Source organism: Macaca nemestrina, chromosome 12 (assembly GCF_043159975.1).
Source record: "Macaca nemestrina isolate mMacNem1 chromosome 12, mMacNem.hap1, whole genome shotgun sequence".
NCBI lineage: Eukaryota > Metazoa > Chordata > Mammalia > Primates > Cercopithecidae > Macaca > Macaca nemestrina.
Window position 1 is genome coordinate 131,311,085 of NC_092136.1, and position 19,245 is coordinate 131,330,329.

Consider the following 19,245-nt stretch of genomic DNA (forward strand, 5'->3'; position numbering starts at 1 on the left):
ACTGGAGAGAAGAAAAAAAAAATAGGGCCACAGAAAGTTAAATGACAGATGGTGTGCAACTAGTCCCATAGACCTCTAAAGCTCTTCTGACCCGGATATTCCAATAGTCTAGTCCTGGAAGGAGGGTTTAAATATTCTCTTTATGGCTGGATGCCTAGCATAGAATGTATCTAGACAGCCATGTCCCAGCTAGGCTTTAGGGGAAGATTCCCAAATGGGCAATTAATTTAGATTTAATAGGACAGTTACTGTAAGTTTAAATAAATGCCAGTTAAATATTAACAGCATATTTATTGAAGATTAACATTGCTGGTTGCATTGTGGGATTTTCTTTTCCTTAAAGAAACCCTTTATCGGAAGACTTTTAATCATCTTGACTCTTCCATCGCTTGCCTCAGATCCAGGGCAGCTCATTAATTACTTTGTACAACAGTTTTCTACATTCTGAAGTGGTTACCTAGATGAATGGGAAGAATGGAAGGCCATATAAGAAGGGCTATTTCTGTGCAGGAAGGACTGATGAGTGAATTTGATAAGAGTGTTGAGAAGCATTATAATCCTAGACTATTAGAGTTGGAAACATTCTAGGAAGCCAGCTCATCTAAACTCCTCATTTAGAAGGCAAGAGGAAGAGAGCAGAGCTATTCCACTGAGCTGGTAAGGGGCAGACTTGGGGTTGGAATTCCAGACCCTGGATCCCACACTCTTACTAAGCTGTCACTGTACTCTGAAATTGTTCCTTTAATTCTGCAAAAGTGCGTCAACTCGTTTGAGTGAATTTGTCATTAGACCTTCTCAGTGACCCACAGATCATGAAGATTTTGTTTGTTTTTTGACAAACGAAGGAGCTAAAAATTCAAAAACAAACCGTGGCTTATCTAAGGTGATAAAACAACAGGCTGAGTTGAAACTAGAATTCAGGTCTTCTGGTTTACAAAATGTATTTGCACAAATGTCACCTCCAATAAAAAGTACAGTTGGACCCATATGTTATTATGCAAATTCTTATGTCATTAAAATTTACTTTGTCTGCTGTTGTTCTTGGATGGGGAACAAGAAACAAAACCTCTAAAGAAAATGAAGGGAAAAGGTCAAACAGAGACAGAAGTTCTAGGTGATTGTTTAGGGAGAATGGAGGACAGGGGTAGAAGTAAGCCAAGTTCCTCTGACAGTGAACTTGGGGTTTTAAACTCCAAATTTGTACTTGATAAAATTGCCATTCCTAGGGCTGTTTCTGTTTGAGAAGCCACTTCCTTACTCTGGCTGGGCTCAGGAATGAATGTCTCCAGGTAACTCTTCCACAGAGGCTACAATGCCAATCCCTGAATGTAGGAATTAGGAAAGATGAGGCAGGCCCAAGATGTTCTTATCTAGTGATTCATTTAAGATGGAGACCTGAGTGTGCTGGGCCTTGCATGGTTGAAGAAGCTTTGGATTCAGCCATCGGGCACATGGGAGCAATGAAGGGCTTAAAGGCTCTTGGAAGGAGGTCAGACATTGTGGCTCACTTTATAATGGGATGGAGGTGTCCTGCCTTTTTGCCAGGTGGATTGGCTACTTTTCTGTTGTACTTTCAAAGTTCCCAGGCTGCTACTGAAAGAGAAAGCTGTCTCCTCTTTTGCAAGCACAGGCTGTTTCCCACAGGCCTAGAGAACAGAGGCCTGACAGTGGGCTGGGAGCTGGGGGCCACAGCTCTTCCTGCTGTGGGTGGTCTAGAGGCTGTGCTACTTCCTCCTCTAACTACATCTCAGCATGACGTTCCTGCTCTGTCCCCCTTATGCTGTGAACTCTAAGAGCATTCCCAGGGCCTGCACTCAGCAGTCTGCTCCTGGGTTCTCCGCATGAATGTCACCTGTAGGCTGACTCAGAATGAGGGAAGCACAGCCAATGGCAGCTCCTACCAGTCCCAGCGTGAGAAGCCTGCGAGCAGCCAGGCCTGTGCTAAACTCTTTGCAGCTACTCCCTCATCTCATCCTCACAGCAGTACTGAGCAGTAGTTAACCATGAGGACCACTATTTTACAGATTAGGTTAGGGCATGTCCCCAAGGTCCCACAGCTAGTAACGGAGAGAGTGAATATTTGACTTCTGGTCTGAGTCTAAAACCCAAGGTCACGGTCCTTCTTATTGGATAAATATGTACTGAATAAATCTGTGACTGCGTGAACACAGAACGTTGATGGCATTAGAGATTTTCAGCGAGACACAGAGCACTCCCGAGGTGCCCATCCTTAGTTTGCGTGAACACCGTCTGAGGCTGTTGAAGCAGTTTCTGCTCATGCTTCTTCCCGTCTTGGGTCGTGTAGCGTCTGTGCCGTCTTCTGCCACCCACGAGATTCCTGCCCATGCTTGCCCATCCCTTCATCTCCCCCTCACTGTTAAGTCCAGTTTAATGTCATTTCCTTAGGGAAAAGTTCCCTGATCTTCCAGACATGATGAGAATCTCCTATCCTTTCCTTTTTTTTTTTTTTTTTTTTTTTTTTTTTGCTCACAGCATTCATCACAATTGTATCCACTATTTCATAAAATTCTTTGCTGAATGTCCGTCTCCCCTGCTGGAAGTGCACTTTATGCAGGGGAGGTCCACGTTACTTTTGTCTCTGTCTCTCCCATTCATTGCTTTCACTGACCCTGTTGAGTTGATGAAGGGCTTCCCAATATTTAGAAGTTCTTCAGAGCACCCCACCCCTCCTAATGCCCCTTTCAATAAAGCTAGAGAACCAAGATTGTGCCTGGGAATCCGGACAAGCGTAATGAGACAAATTGCTTCCCACAGGCTAGGGAAACCTCAGCTTTTTTGTCTCAGCAATGAGAAAGTTCTCAAGGGCTTATAGGGGAGTGCAGGATGGAGTTCATTTAATTTTCATGAATGTTAATAGAAATAAAACCACCGACAAACCCAATAGCACTAGACCACATGCAACTCAAGGGCAGGGGGCATGTCTTTATTTTTGTACCTCTCAACACAGTTCCTGATATACACGAGGAACTCAAAATCCGTTTGCTGGTTTATTAACTAATTTGAGTTCAACCAAATAATTATATACCCAAAGTGATTCTGGGCAGTCGCAGTAAACTCTCCTCTGTGTGTCTCTCTCTTGGCCACAGATGATGCAGCGGCAGGAGTTATTGTATTGGTTAGCTCTTAAATATTGTTCTTACCTGACAGGTGGAGTAGAAAGAACCCTGGTGTAGGAGTCAGGAGTTCTGAGTTCCAGTCTGGATTGGTCAGTGTATAAACTTTATGCTCCTGCGATCACTCCTCCTCCCTCCTGGGGCTCAGTCCTTCACTTAAGACATGAATGGATTATACTAAAGATCTTCCAAGGTCCCTTCTGAATGTATCATTCTGTGATGTTATGAGTCCAGGGTCTTATTATGACCCAAAACTTAGACCAAAAGGAAAGACTCTGCCCCAAAGACCCCTGGTTCTCAGGCTGTCCCCTTTGGGCACCTGCCTTTCGCTGCATCGGCACTTTGATTTTGGCTTGTTCATCCTGTTCCCCCTGACTTTTCTGTCTCCCTCCGATTGTTCTACCCACCACCTCTCTGCTTTATGCATCTCTTATAAAGTTTTATGGGTTTAAAGTCCATAGATAGCCTCACCTTTGCCATTCCTTCATATCCTCCTTCTCAATTCTCTCTATTTGTGACCTCTTTTCTCTCCCTGGAGCACTCTTCCCCTTTTCAAGTTGCCCCTTTGCTCTTTCTGCTGAAATCCTAACATGCTGGACTATAGCCCAGATGAACCATGATTTTATTTTGATCCTGTATTCATAGAGGAGCAAAAAATAGCATATATTTTTCCAGTTCCCAGCCCTTCCCTACTGCCCTCGAGGCATCTCTTTATCCAGATTTATGCCTCCTTTTCTGATTAAATCTTCCAATATCTATTTGATGTCACACCACTCTCTAACTGCCCTGCATTTCCCATCTTCTTGCCTGCACTCCTATGTGAGATCTCCACCAGGAGAGGGGAGCCTTTAGCCTTTTTAGACAAGGAGAAGCAGAGCTGGCATTTGTTAAGCTAGTGCTCCTCTTTTGGTCTCTTGTGTGTATGGAATAGTGACAGCTCTTTAGCTGGTCCCAGCTTGCTCTGGGTAACATGGAGTAAAACAGAAACAACAGCTAATTTCTCTTTCATTGGGAGTTCTTCTCTATTCCAGCCCTGCTTCAGTGTACAGATGCCAGGGTTGCCTGAAGCCTCCATCTACTGCTTCCTCACCTGCCTGCCAACCGTCCAGAGTCGGCATGGCAGGCTCTTCCCTCCTCCCTCCTTTGCAGTCCCAGGATTATTAAAGGGAATATGATTGTTTCCTTTTGCTCAGGGAGTGTGGATGTGTGTACATGTTTGTGAGCTTGAAAGGCATTGTCCTATAGATATTTTTATAACCTGAAGCAATTACAGCTGTCAGCACAGAGACAAGCTGTGACAAGTTGATTTATGTGTACAGTATATGTGTATGCAAGAAGGAAGGGAGGAAGGAGAGGGAGATGGTGGGAAAGAGGGTGGAAGTGGGCGCTCGTTAGGAATCTGCTTTCAAGGAGGCAGAAAGGAAGTTGTTTCTATAAAGAACACAAATAATGAAATTGCTTTGAATGTCATCCCTTTTCATTAACTCAGATATGCTGAGAAAAATAAAATAAATCCAGCAGTTTTTATGAAGCAGGAGACAGGATATAAGATAAGCCACTAAGTGTTGGTTATATTTAGGGATTAAGGGCTGGGAAGTGAGTTGACATATGATTTTGATCTTCATCCTTTCAAACCACTTCAATAGCCGGTTTGAATAAAATGGATTTTGTCTTGTTAATTATGTGGGCATCTCTGACCTTTCACCACTTTCTAAACTTCTATGTTTGAATAAAGTTTGGATCCCTGGGCCCACGAAGCAGGTATGAGGTTGCAAGTGCCTTTTCTTTGTCCTCCCTGTGAGTTACCTGAGCTCGGCTGGGTTTTCTGCTGCAACTGCTGGATTGCTCAGCTTAGCACTCTCCCTTCACGGGCAGAGACAAAGGTGGTTTGATTGTCTTAGATCAACTGCATGCAGACTGGTAGCAACCAAACATCTCAAAGAGCCTGTACGAAGAATTATTTTCCTGCCCAGACATACTAATGAAGCAATGGCAGGAAAATGTATTAATAAAGCATCTTCCATCTTAAATGGATTTCTAAGTATTTTCCTGTAGAGTTAATCATGTATGTAGGCCCCTCGGGAAAGCCTGTTGTTGTCATTATCCGCATCCCTAGATGCAAAAACTAATGCTCATTTGTACCTACCTGAAAATTGGATGCAAGAGCCAGGATTAGCATTTACCATGAAAGGAATCATCCCTGCCATTCTCAGGCCTGGAGGGAAATGACTCTAAAGCTCAGAATGAGCCCCTGTCCTTTCCCCATGACGGGCATTTGTTTCCACTTGTTGTGGTGAGGATGTGTTTAAGAAGAGGGGTTGGGGGGGGAGTGTGAGCGACGGTTGAAGTGAATGGATGAATTATTAGAGGTGACCCCTTGGCTTGTGGAGAAGAAGCCCAAATTCAGCAGACTGAAAGTCGGCAAACATCATCTCACAGCTTTAGTGTACCATCATATTTATCTTAACGTGGTGAAGTTATTCAATTTCCTATTTCCACAATTGCCCACTGGAAAATGGAGACACTATAATATAGTCTTCCAAGAATGAACTAGTGCTAAAATAGGTTAATTTTCCTCCTTTCCTTTCAAAAATACAAACAAAGCTCTTCTGCTCCCCACAGATGTAATTGTTTATTCCTGATGGTAAAGTCATTTATTGCAGCCATAAGTTGACAACTGATAGTTTTGGTGTTATACATCAAATGATCCCCAGTGGCCAAAAGTAGCAGATGAGTTTCCCAGAGAATTTAATATCAGAAAAGTCACCAGAGGAGGGAACAATTGGCCCAATGATGAGTTAATACAAAGTATTTTGAGATATTCACTGTAAAGTCGCTTTACTCTTGCTGGCTGAGCACGCTCTAGTCAGCTATGACAATGGAAAGCCAAGCCTTCTTAGTCTTTCTTTGTTACCCAAGAGTGTGGTTTCCATTTCCCCAAAGCCTACTTCTGTCCTATCTCCATAAAATAGTTAGTGTGAGGGAGATTTGATTGGTGAAATGTTTGTGTCCTCTCCAACGTGTTATCTACATGTAAGTGTTTGGTACTGCTCCATGGTTGCCAGAATGAGCCCTTATGGTTATATGACTCAGTTATAATGGTTCAGTCTCTTTCATGCTGGATAGCTTTTTGGAAGAACATTTTTTCTGTTATTTAACAGTTGTTCACAACAACAACAAAAAGCTTCCTGGTTGTGTTTGATAGAAAGTCCAGGGGAAAAACAAAGTCATTGTTGCCTCCTCTCTATCCCCAAGGAGAATGTGGGTCAGGGCTGGAGCCGGGCTCTGGGAATCCCTGAGAAGGGAGCATTATGTCACCACCACTGTGCCTGCTGGGCTGCTCTGTGCTTCCCCCTTGCACAAGGACCAGGCCAAGCCAGGGAAAGGAAACGCAGGCCATTCCCTCAGAGCCGAAGTTAAGGGAGAAATAATAATACAGGCACAGGAGGACCAGCAGCAGCCAGAGAGGAGAAGTGACAGGGACCGAGGCAAATGCAGTCTCTCCCTGGGTTTCAAGAATTTGAGAAACACACCTCTTAAAGATGAAATCAGCTGTGCCAGAGAGTGAGGCCCAGGAAAACTGGGAGTCTGCTGTATAAATACAGCAAGTGGCTCACACTCATCCACCCAAGTGAGCACTTTTGCAGGCCCAGCATCTTTTAATGGCGACAAAACAAGAATAAAGAATGTAAGTGGGTGTCTGAACTTGACCAACATTTTGATGATGCGATTTTTCCAGTTTCGCACACTAAGAGGCTTCTGTGATTTTGGATTTGTTTTTATATATGACAGATCTCTAGAATGGTAGTGTTGAGTCTCTGGGGTTTTGAGCAGCTTTTTGGGGGCTGCTGGGTGGGTGCTGTACTACTGAATAACTATGAGGTTCTTCTAAAACATCCTCCCAACACTCTGAATTTACTCTGAATGCCAACGGAATTAATCTGATCATTTTAAAGGTGCATGTATGCATGCTGCAGGGTGTTCCTTTCCCAGTTAATTAGTTTGTGACCCTTTTTAAGATATCTCAAGTCTGGGGCTGATTAAGGTTGCACGGTAACTTTGCTTTTTTTCCTAATTTGGAAGCGCGTAAATGGTTAAACGCCTGGCCTGGGCTGGGCTGGTGCACAGCCGGGGACCGGCGCGGCGGGGGTTAAGGTGGGCGCCCGCGCCCTGCGCCCCGCGCCCGCCCGCCGGGATGAGAGCGCAGTCCGCGCCGCCAGCCCGCCCGCTCGCTCCGAGGCGGCACCGGGAGAAAGTGGCGGTCAGGGATGGAGCTGCTGCCATGACAACCCCGGCGGTCGGGGCCCGCGCGCGTCGGGGCTGCTCCCGGGAGGAAGGCGGCGCGGAGGCCGGGGGCGGCCGCTGAGCTTGGCGTCCGCGCGGCTCCGGTGCCGGCTGCGCCGCGCCTTCCCCAGCGAGCTAGCGAGCTAGGGGCCGCCGCGGTCCGCTCCCGCCGCCCGGCCGCTCCTTCCTCTGCCACCGCCGCAGCTCCTGCCCCGCCGAGCCCGGCCGGAGAGCCGCGGCTGCAGCGCGCATTTGGGCTCCGAGGAAGTTGACCGAGGCGGCTGCTGCAGGATCCCGGGTCCGGATTGAACGAAGCCCGCGCGGCCGTCTCCTCCGCGCGCCACCCCTGCGCCTCCTGCGAGCTCCGCTTCCCATCTGCTATTGTTTCCGATTGTTTTCCGGTGGCGAGCCCGGCTCCGAAACTTACAAAGTGTTGGATTCCCCCTGTTGGAACTGAGGGACTGCAGACCGCCTCTGGGTGGCTGGATGAAGCCCACCCCGTCCCCTTCCGGTACCAAAGTGCTTACTCCTCTCCAAAGTGCCATGTCTGAACTGCCACTGGGAAGAAGCGGCTCCTGAGGCGCGCCCACACCTTTCACCTGCCTCGCGCTTCCCCCTCCTCGGCCACCTTCCGGGCCGAAGCCGCAAGGAGGGAGCCCCCTTTGGCCGCCCGCCGTGGAACTGGTTTTCCGAGGCTGGCAAGCCGAGGCTGGATTTGGGGGAGGAATATTAGACTTGGAGGAGTCTGCGCGCTTTTCTCCTCCCCGCGCCTCCCGGTCGCCGCTAGTTCACCGCTCCGTCCCCGCGCTCGCTCCGCACCCCACCCACTTCCTGTGCTCGCCCGGGGGGCGTGTGCCGTGCGGCTGCCGGAGTTCTGGGAAGTTGTGGCTGTCGAGGATGGGGGTCTGTGGGTACCTGTTCCTGCCCTGGAAGTGCCTCGTGGTCGTGTCTCTCAGGCTGCTGTTCCTTGTACCCACAGGAGTGCCCGTGCGCAGCGGAGATGCCACCTTCCCCAAAGCTATGGACAACGTGACGGTCCGGCAGGGGGAGAGCGCCACCCTCAGGTAGGGAGCTGACATTGTTCTACGGATTGATGATTTGTATGGGGTGGGGGTAAGGGGCAGGGGTGCAGGTGTGTGCACTGAGTCGTGCCTGGGTTGGCGGAGAGGTCGCTGGTTCCCTGGGCTGCACAATTTATGGCTGCGCTGGGAGCTCTGCCCGGGAATGTGGCATTCATGGGGAAAGGCTCAGGTTCTGGCGGTGAGCTTTTTCCCAAAAACTGGCCTCTGCGGCTCAGGCACTTGTTAAGGGTGAGGGGTGGCTGGACCAGGTGGTCGCTGAGACTGAGGGACTTGTCCCTGGCACTGTCTGTGCCTGAGCCTGGTGGCCGTGGTGACAGGGGGCTTGGAGGGGCTCCCCGTGAGCAGTCTTCTCTGAAGTTAATGCGTCCCAAAGGAGGGGTCTGGCTTGGAGTGAATGCCCCCACTTGCCCATGCCATGGGGCTTTGCCAGCCCTGGCTCCTGCACTCTGGGAGAGCCGCTGTTTTGTCCTGGGTCTGACTGTGCCCGGGCTTTCCTGGGGTGCCCTCATAGCGTGAGCTGGTAAGCAGACAGAGGTGCTTTCTCCTGTCTGAACGTGGCTTTCTGAGGCCCGAGTCATGGAGTCTGATTTGTCCGTGGAAAATGGCATTTACTGTGGTGAACTGTGTTCTGTTCCTGCTGTCCACCAAAACAGTACGTGCAAAACTCGTCTACTGAAGAGAAACTAGGTTTCAGTGTTGGGTTGGGTCCTGATTGGCTTCTGGGGTTAAGGCTTACAGGCACTGGGGGAGGAGGAGAAGAAGAAGAATCTCGGTTATGCTTTGTGTAAGGTAGAATGATTCCATCTCCCTGATTACCTTGCCTGCAGAAATGGTAACTCAATTTCCAGTGTTGATAAACCACACCTCTCATATGAGGGCAACACACTTAATGATTGCAATGGGAAATTTTATTTTCTGGAATTTTATAAGAAAATAAGCATGAGGTAGAAGTTAAGAAGGTTCATGGGAACGATTTCCCTGCCTCTCCTTGGTTTCGTCTGCCCTCTTAAATAAAGTTTTCCAAACTAAGCAACAGAACTAACCACAAGGCAACATGGCAATATTCTTGTCCTTTGCACATGAAGATTTCCGGAAAGATAACCCTGGTGCCATTGCCCACTGTTTTGCCCCTCTGATGACTTCTTCTAGGATTGGGTTGTTTGTGGACTGTATACTTAAGGCAGTATCTATAGGATAGAAAATGGTGAAGAGGAGGCAATGTCAATACAGAGCTGAATTATCAGGATATTGCCAAAGGAAGTGTGTAATTTAGGGACCCATGGAGGGCTACAAACATCCTGTGATCCTTTGTCTAGGGAGAGCCTATCCTCATGGCTCTGGTGAACTCCTAGTTATGTGTTGGCTTATGAGACCCACCTCTTCCACTCTTCTGGGAAAAAATAAAGCAACTAGCTTCCCCCACTCTGAAATGATTGTGTATCTGCTTTAAAAGTGGATTTCAGGGGAGTTACAAATATGCAGTGATTTCAGACTACTTAAATAAAAAACCAAAAATGAATGTCTAAAGCAGTAATAATCAAGGAAATTTAATGTTCTCTGGATGCCTTCTTTGTCCTTAGTCCTTGACTGCAAGGAGGGTCTCCCAGGGACAGAGACATTCTCATATGGGGAACATTTTAGATACAAATGGGATTTTTTTTTTTTTTCAAGGAAAAGGTGTGAGGTAGCTCTGTAGAGATTTGAAGATAAATAAACAGGAAGTGGGTCCTGGCAGACAGAGACCCTCTGTCTGAGGCCAGGATCTGGTTTCCAGAGGTAGTCTTCAAGGCTTCTGAAAATCAGGACTGTCCAGAGGGTGGCTGTATTCAGCAGAGGCTGAATCACGGGACAGGCCTGGGTTAGGAGTAGCTTCTTTTTGAAATCACATTATCATGTACTGGCTGACTTATCTTTCTTTGTCTTCCCTTTCATGCTTCTTTTTTCTCATTCTGCCAGTCCCTTTCTCTGTCTCTTTCAGCACTAATGTTTGTTTGCATTTTCACATGTGCTCTCCACACAGTGGTATTGTTTGGGTATGGATGGAGATGGGAACATGGTGGAGCTTCCTTTCTAGACCCTTGAATTGGCCCCAACCCAGCCAAGTTCCTTCTGGAACATCTCCTGTCATTCTGTGCCAGCCTCAGGGGCTGAATGTCTTCCTGATATGCAAGAGAAAGGCCCTCACAGTGGATGGAGCACTACAGGGCAGGGATTAGATGAGCTAGGGTCTGAGCCACATCAGCCCTTGACCGTGGGCCTGGCCGAGGATGTGAATCAGGCACCAGGTGTAATAACCATTTGGAGGATGCTCAGGCCTCTCAGGATTGCCCTTCTTCTCAGACTCTGATGCACTAGAACAAGGAAGGGCTGCCCTGCTGGGATGGACTTTGGTGGAGTGGAAGTCCCTGAACTCTCAAACACAGGCCTTGCATTTTCTTGTTCTGTGTACAGAGAGGCAAGTAGGAATTTCAGAATGTATTTTGTTTGCATAAAAATTGCTACATTTTCACATAACCTGACTGTAGGTTGCAACAATCTAGTAGTTCAGAGTTCTGAGTTATTTTCTTTTTGCTTTGTATTGTGTGTGTGTAGGGGGACAGAGGACCCTTCCTTCCTTCTTTCCATCTTTCTTTCTTTCTTCTAACGTTTGTTTTTTAATTCTTTGGCTAATCATATGACTAAGCGGTAAGGAACCACAGCTAGGGGAGACCAGAGCACCTGTGCTGTGGCCTGGAGGGCCGCCATATCCATCTTCTTATGGGTGATTGGCTGATGGTGGTGATACTTGTAGTTTTCCTCATAACCAGCAGAGGACTTTTTGCTCTAATTTCATTTTATTCTGCTTTGTTCTCACCAACATCATTTTTTGAGGATCTTTTGCAGTCCCCAAAGAATAAATGCTCAGCAGAAGATTCTAATGTGAGGAAACTTTTAAAAAATGTTTTATCTTATCCAAGTAGCTCTAACAATCCTTGTGGAGGTATTGGGAAACCTTTCAATTAGCATAGCATTGACAGCCTGAAAAGAATTACAGTTTACAATCTCCCACTCTTTCTGCCCTCCTGCTGACATTCTGTAGGCATGTTTCTTAAAAGGGTGAGGTAAAACAGAATCTGCAATAATAGTACTATTAGCCAATGTTTATTGAGTGCTTACTATGTGTTAGGGAGTATCTGAGTGTTTTAATAATATCTAACCTATCATTCAGCCTCGTAACATTAACACTTCAATAACAGCCCTATGGTGTAGGAGATATTATTATCCCTCTTTTACAGAGGAGGAAACTGAGGTGTGGAGAGTTTACATCCTTTGATGAGGGTGGCACAGCTAGGAAGCTTGGAAGCCAGACTATGAAGCACTGGTAATAATCATGTTAATGGGATGCATAGTACTATCATTGGTCTGTTACTGTGTGAACATTTTATGTAAACAGTAACATTTAATCCTCACAACTCTCTGAAGTAGACTTAATTATTCCCCGTTAAGACCCAGTGAGGGGGAACTTACCTGAAATGACACAGGCATCCAGTGGCAGGCCAGTATGCTGGCTCAGGACTCTGCTCCTTGACTTTGTACACCAGGCTTCCCAGGACTATTCAGGACCTTTTGAATTCTGTGCTCCTCTCATTCCTCTGTGGCACTTAATGTCTGCCCTATTCATTTTGGCTTAGACCCTGTTTTCCAGTGTTCACTAACTCTCTGTCTTCTTTCTTCCCTTGGGCTGCAGAGCACCTCTTGGAAAGTGAGAATCATGCCTTGTCATGGCATGAGCACTGTGTGCTGGCAGATTCTTACTCAAACAAAATGAATGAAAGCCAAACAGCAGTATCCCCCAGCTATATTCAATTTATCTCCTTACCACATTTCTCTATCATTTTATTTCAAATTTCAACTATGGTCAATCAAAAATGTATTGAGTGATTCTTTCAAGAAGGGGACTGTATTAGTCCATTTTCACAGTGCTGATAAAGACACACCCAAGACGGGGTAATTTATAAAGAAAAAGAGGTTTAATGGACTCACAGTTCCACGTGGCTGGGGAGGCCTCACAATCATGGCAGAAGGCAAAAGGCACATTTTACATGGCGGCAGACAAGACAGTGAAAGCCAAGAGAAAGGGGAAACCGTTATAAAATCATCAGATCCTGTGAGACTTATTCACTACCATGATAACAGTGTGGGAAAAACTGCCCTGATGATTCCATTGTCTCCCACTGGGTCCCTCCCACAACACATAGGAGTTATGGGAGCTACAATTCAAGATGAGATTTGGGTGGGGACACAGCCAGACCATATCAGGCATTGAGCTGGGTGTTTGGGTGTGGAAAGGCATATGGCCTGGACTTGGCTTTTGGGGGCTTGGCTCCAACTGAAAAAGCTGGCCATGGAGAAAGAGATCATTGACCTTGTGAGGCAGAGTACACCATGAAAACGTAGGTGATCACGCTGTCTGTGGCTGGAGCAGAGCCCCTCTGTTGGAGCGAAGGCTTTCTGTGGGTTGGCAGGACTTCACTAACTCCTAGCTCCTGGGTGGAAGTGAGCAGACATCAGTGAGGAATTACAGAGCCCCAGATGCCCAACTGCATGGGTGTCATTCACTTAGAGACCTTCACTAAGCATCAACACACCGGTCACTTGGCAGTTTCAATGAATGGTTTCCACGTTTCAGAGATTCCCCAGTTAAGGCAGCAGCTAGTAAAGTACATTATTTCCTGGGGATCACTTGGTAGATGGGCATCAGAGACTGAACTCTGCATTCTGTTGTGCCTCTAGTCCATGGGCTTAGCGATTGGATGATGTTGTTTTTCTAGGGTGAGTTAGGAATTGAAGGTCTGAGAAATGTATGCAATTTAGGTTGAGTTTTGATGTGGAACTCCATTGAATCACACAGACTAAATGTGGTTTTGATACTTGAGAGGACCCAGGGAGTCACCCTCTAGATGAAGGAAGCTGTGGCACTTTGCTCATGTCATGTAAAGTGCTTGGAATTTCATTTGATAAGCAAATGGATTCTCGGGTAGTCCCTCCAACTACTCCACAACCTCTTGAGGGCAGAACTATGCCTCCCCCAGGCTTGCCTCCTAATCCGCAGCACATGGCTTGGCCTGTGGAATTTGCTAATAAAATCCAAAGGACTCTCATCCTGCCTTTCCCTTCACTCACTCTGTTGTGGACACCCATAAACACAGCTTATTCCAGCTGCAAAGCGTTTCCTCTTGTGGTCCCCGCTGCTGTGAACACCCGTACCCTGATCTTCCCATGGACAGCTGTTTCTTCTCATTTTGGCCTAAGCTCACACAGAATTCCCTCCCTGATGCCTTTCCTGATAGCAAATCAAAATAATCCTCTACCACTACCACTAGTCTTACCCTGGCATATCGTCCTGCAGTTTTTTTCTTCAGAACAATCATCTCCATCCGAAGTTATCCCATTCATTATTTGGTTATCTGCGTATGGTTTGTCTTTCCCAAAGGGACTGTAAATTCCTTGAGAAGAGATATGCTCTGTCTTGTTAGCACTGTATAAGCAGTGTCTGGCAGATAGAAGGTGTTCAATAAAGTTGTTGCATGAATGACTGCAAGAATGAAGGCCTGAGATCACGTCTTCTCCTCCCCGGAGTCTGTGTCCTTTTTCCTAGATTGTTTTGTGTTGTCCTTGCCTTAGGCATGTTACTTCCTCAGTGTCATTTCTGTCTGGGCAGCTGTGTGAGGCTGCTCTTGTGGAGGTGCTGGGGACAGGTTACAAATACATAGAAGTCATTGAACTTGTGTCTGTCTGTCCAGGCCACAAACGGGGTGTGTTGGTTGTCCATTATTTAATATTTGCACCCGTGACACATGCCTTCCTTCTGCTGGGTCACTTCCCCACCCAGTCCTTAAGCCTTTGAAGAAACAATGATATAGTCAACCCTAGAGAAATTAGCATTTTCAAGATAAGGAGGGACACAGAAAAGCACTCTGCCCGTCCTTTCTCTCTGTTTGTGGAGTGTACTGGCAGTGGCTGTGGCGGTGTAACTATTGATCTGTTGTTTATGAGTTCACCCGTTCAGAATAGCAATGCTACTCAGGAAGCCTGTGCTGCTCCCACTCCGCTGCCCCCTCCCAGGACCGGCCACTGGGCACTCACCTTGGGGCTTGCCAGGCATCCGGCTGGTGTCCTGTGGCTCTGAGGAGAAGGGACAGATGGGACCAAGGAGGGAGGCTCCTGGAAGCACATTCAGCTGTTGAGAAGCCAAAAACTAAAATGGGAAAACTAAAAACTCAACCTAACATGGGGCAGAAGGAGTAGGAGGATGCCAGTTGTCACTGAAAGCCAGAGGAGGCTACAGGGGGCCAGCTCGGTTCTCTAACACCCCTCATCTGAACCGTAAGTGCTTTGCAGAAAAATGTCTCCTTTCTCCCTCTTTCAAATGCATAGCATTCTTGAATTTGAATGGATTGCAGAGATCTGGGAGGTCAACCACCTGGTTTTACAGATAGTGAAAGTAGTGATAATCAGACTTGCACAAGGATGCCTTCCAGAAGGGCGAGAGGGCCGGCAGCCAGTACAGTCTCCATCCCCAGGCTGTGAGCCCTCACTTGGGGCTACGCATGCTGAAGGAAAGGCCATGTTTTCCTACTAAGTGCAAAAGCATCCTGCTGACCGTGAATGCTTTCAATGCATTTGGCTGACATTTATCACCGTATTCTCTCCTGACTGCTGGTTTAGTCTGTACCACACCTTGCATTCTTATGCTTTGACTCTCACTCCATGTGGGACAGCTGTTTCCTGCGGGTCAGGTCCTGTGCTGGGCAGTTTACCAGAAGAACCTCATTTAATCCTCACAGGCGCTCCATCAGGCGGACACAATTATTACTCTGATTTTACAGAGCAGGAAACCAAAGTGCTGAGAGGCACAGTGCAGGTATTTTCCCAGCTCGCATACTCAGGTGGGTGCTGAGCCTGGGACTCAGGATGGGTGGTGTCTGACTCCTAGGCAATCCCCCTCTGTTCCATAATGCTGGTCTCGTTCTGTCCCTTCTATTCTTCATTGCCAAGTTCCTCTCCCACTAGAGACCCAGTGAGTTTGGTTGTCCCTCCTGGTCGTGGTGCACAGGAATCCCCTCTCCTGAAGCGTGAGAAACAGGGCCTGGGAGTGTTTAAGGTTTCAGGTCGTCCATGGCGTGGAGACACAGGGACCCAGCTGACCTCTAGAGGTCCCTTCTACTCACAGAATCCTACAATTTCCATAGTTTGTTCAGAGGAAGACTCTTACTCCAGGCTCTTCCGTTCATCTTTGGCTTTAGGTATCAGCAGTCTTCGACTTTCTCACAGGAGGCTAATAATACCGTGAACATTTCCACCCACTTCTCTGGAATGTGGTATTGAGCCAATCAAGGCAGACACCAATTCCAGGAGGATTCCACAGGCCAGTCAGTGGATCTGGATGCCATAGTACCAGGGGAACAGGAGGGACCAGCTCCAAAGTGCTTCCTTCTTTTCTTAACTACTAATAGCATCTCTCCTGGGGAATCTCGTAAAAAAAAGATAATTAATGGTAATGGCATATTTGTTCTCTTGGGTTGAAAGTCTCCACTGATGAGTAAAATTGAACATTATCCTTGTGTTATTTAAGGTCATTTTGCTTCCTCAGGAGTAAGTTGATGGGTTCCCACTGTGTAATAGATAACTAATACTAAATAAATAATAAGTAATACTACCAACATCATTATAGATGGTCAAATAATATTATTTTATATTATTTTTTAGGAAAGCAAGGATTTATTGGGTTTAGGATGCAATTTCAGATTGCATGTGTGAACTGAAGAGAGAAGGAAGCAACAGGGAAGTTTACTAGGAGTACAATCGTTGGAGACAAAGATCTCCAACACATAAGACCTTACTGGCTCAAAGGTACCAGGAGTGGTAGGCTAGAAAGAAGACAGAGTGGGAGACAGGAATCTACAAACACTGGCTCAGGCACTTTGTTTGATTGCAGGCAAAATTTGTAATCTCTCCACCCTCCATTTAAAGAGGACCGTCATTACCCAATCTCAAAGTGTTGTTTTAGGTTAAAATGAGATAACACACACAAAGCATAGTATATAGTTATAACTTTCTTCATGTATGAATATATATGTATGTACACATGCATGTGTGCATATATGTGTATATAATATACACACATATACCAACTTTCATTATAAACTTATTGTGGCTTAAACACTTTGGCAGATATACCAGTGTCTTGCTTCTGAAAGATCCAGTTATAGGTGGACAGATCCCCCTTTGTCCGCCTATAATTGTGAGTTTTTTTGTGGTGCCTCTGCTATACATCTGTTTAGAGATTCTTCAGTTTCAAATCATTTCTTGAGATGTTTTATTTCTGAGAGGGAGTGAGAAGAAAGATATTTCTTTGTTTTTCATAAGAAGATTGTTGCATAGCACGTTGTGATAGTTCATGGCTCTGAAGATGCATTTCCCACCAGAAAAATTCATCCAGAAGGTTCTGTGGAGCAGGTTATCTGTGAATTCATGCATAGATTTCGGGTTGCCAGACCCTTTTTCCTTGGAGAAATGATTTTTCCATGATAATTCCACTGGAGTCAAACGGTAAACACAGGGTCTGCGATAACATGTGTTGGGGAAGGGGCAGTTTAAGACTCCTGCAGCTTTAATGTTCTCTAATTGTAAATCTTCTCTTCATTCATATCTCCTGAACATTCGGAGGCAGGCTCAGGGCTTGAGTGGTGATAGTGAAAATAGAGAAGGAACTTCTTTGCATTTGGGAATTTTACTTCTGGTCAGGTCTAGGGCAACACCAGTGCATCTGGCATTAGAAACTGATCTCAGCATTCACTGATGGGATCACAGGAAGAGTCCTGTCCGTTTTAACCCAATGTCAAAGGGCTTACATTAGTTTAAATTTAGTGAACTATGAGTAGCAGTCTTGATCTTTCATGATCTGTTTTTCTTAAATCTCATTTATTCACATTGTTGAATTATTTGGTTTTATTTGGGTGTATTTGGGCAACTTGCTGTCTTATCAGTGTGAAATGTTTTGGCTTAGGAAGCTTTTGGGGGGTTAGATTTCCTTATAAAATGAACATATAAACTAACCTTACAATCTCGCTGATGGATTTATTAAAATAATAGAATTTCTAATGAAAACAGCGTCAACCAACAGACTGATGGAACATTAAAACAACTAAAATCGACCTTCACACAAGCTTTGTTGGGTTCATGGAGTCAGAGGAAGATGTATCTGTGTGAAAATAGTTTCTTGATCTTCTCTGGCTTTCAAACGGCCTCTAATGTGCGGGATGAGTGAAAAAATGCTCTCACATTCAGAATAGTCATCTTTGGACAAATTTACCTGTCAGGAGGGCTCAATCCAAAATGCTAACCCATCAGAAGCTGTAAGTAAGAAAAAGAACACATGCAAATTATTTTTAATTTAGTGCAGTTTTTAGACAGAAAAGCTGGAAATAGCAGTGCTGTGGTGTTATGGGTTGAATTTTGTCCCATCTCCCCACCATTAAAAAAGTTATATTGATGTCCTAACCTCCAATACCTTACAGTGTGACTTTATTTGTAAATATGGTTGCTGCAGATAAGGTGAGGTCATACTAGAGTAAGTGTGGTAAGGTGAGGTCATACTAGAGTAAGTGGGTAAGGTGAGGTCATGGTCATACTACAGTAGAGTGTGCCTCTAAACGAATGTAACTGGTGTTCTGGTAAAAAGATGCTTATGTGGAGACACAGAAGACACGCAGAGAGTGACCACAAAGGCAGAGGCTGTAGTGATGCACCTGCAAGCCAAGAAATGCCCCAGGTTGCCAGCAAACAGCCAGGAATTAGGAAGAGGCAAGGACGAAAACTTCCTTACAAGTTTCAAAGGGAGTATGGCGCTGCCAACACAGTGATCACTGTGATTTCAGACTTCTGGGCTCCAGAACTGTGGGACAACACATTTCCACTGTTTTCAGCCCCCCCGTTTTGGTGATGTATTATGACAGCAGTAGGACACTGGAACATTTGCATATTAAAGAAATAATGTTGTTAAATAATAGTAACAAGCATGCAAAGGACCATAGATAGGCCTAGTTAGATCACCCAGTTCCCAACAATGACATGAGCCACTGCAGTCCACAGAGGAGGTGCCAGAGTCCGGAATGCTTCTGGGTCTCAGTCGTGAGCCCAGCCTCTCCATTGCAACTCCCAAAGAAGCCAATCAGGGTAGAAATGCTTGCCCTTTTATTCCTCAGAGACCATCAGGACAAACCGTATTGTATCTTCTCCGTTATCTCAACCACCTCAGAAATCACAGACCTTCAACCCCAGGGCCACGCATCATTTTCTAGACTCATATCCTGACGTCCAACAGTCTAACCCAGTTGCAAACCTCTTCCTCATCCTCCAAACCTTTTTACTCTCTGGACTTATGATCTGTCGCTAGCAACATTTTTACATCTGCAGTCTCTACTTTGAATGTTCCCCCCTTATTTTCCTGTTTTCTTTTTTGCTTTAGTTGAAACTTGGCTGTTCCCTGGATTATTGCCACTCCTGGAGTCCTCAAAAGTGGCTGTTTTTCTCAAATACCTTACTTACCCTGAGGCTGGAAAGTTGGATAAACGTCCTCCTTGCTATGGCTGCTGGACATTTCTTTTTCATCTTTCTCAACGTCTCCCGTTAGGGTGGAGGAAATGCCACTTGGCTCTGTCGCCCTCTGCCCCTTCCTTGTCATAGTCATCTGCCGTCTGTTC

At 46.0% G+C, this 19,245-nt stretch overlaps 1 protein-coding gene across 13 annotated transcripts in view; it reads left to right on the plus strand.

The window, feature by feature from the left end:
* LOC105476177 (neurotrimin) overlaps positions 1-19,245 on the plus strand; it is a 1,408,523-nt gene that overhangs the window by 966,912 nt on the left and 422,366 nt on the right. For 9 of the 13 annotated variants that reach the window (XR_011611280.1, XM_011731850.3, XM_011731851.2 and 6 more), the window contains one exon: positions 8,398-8,482. Coding sequence is in view for 12 of the 13 variants with exons in the window: in XM_011731850.3 (XP_011730152.1) it covers positions 8,398-8,482 (85 nt within the window). In the remaining variant the exon portion in view is untranslated. Of the gene's footprint in view, positions 1-5,808; positions 6,823-7,497; positions 7,930-8,397; positions 8,483-19,245 lie in introns of those variants that run through there. The other 4 variants (XM_011731858.3, XM_011731859.3, XM_024791134.2 and 1 more) reach the window with 4 other exon arrangements.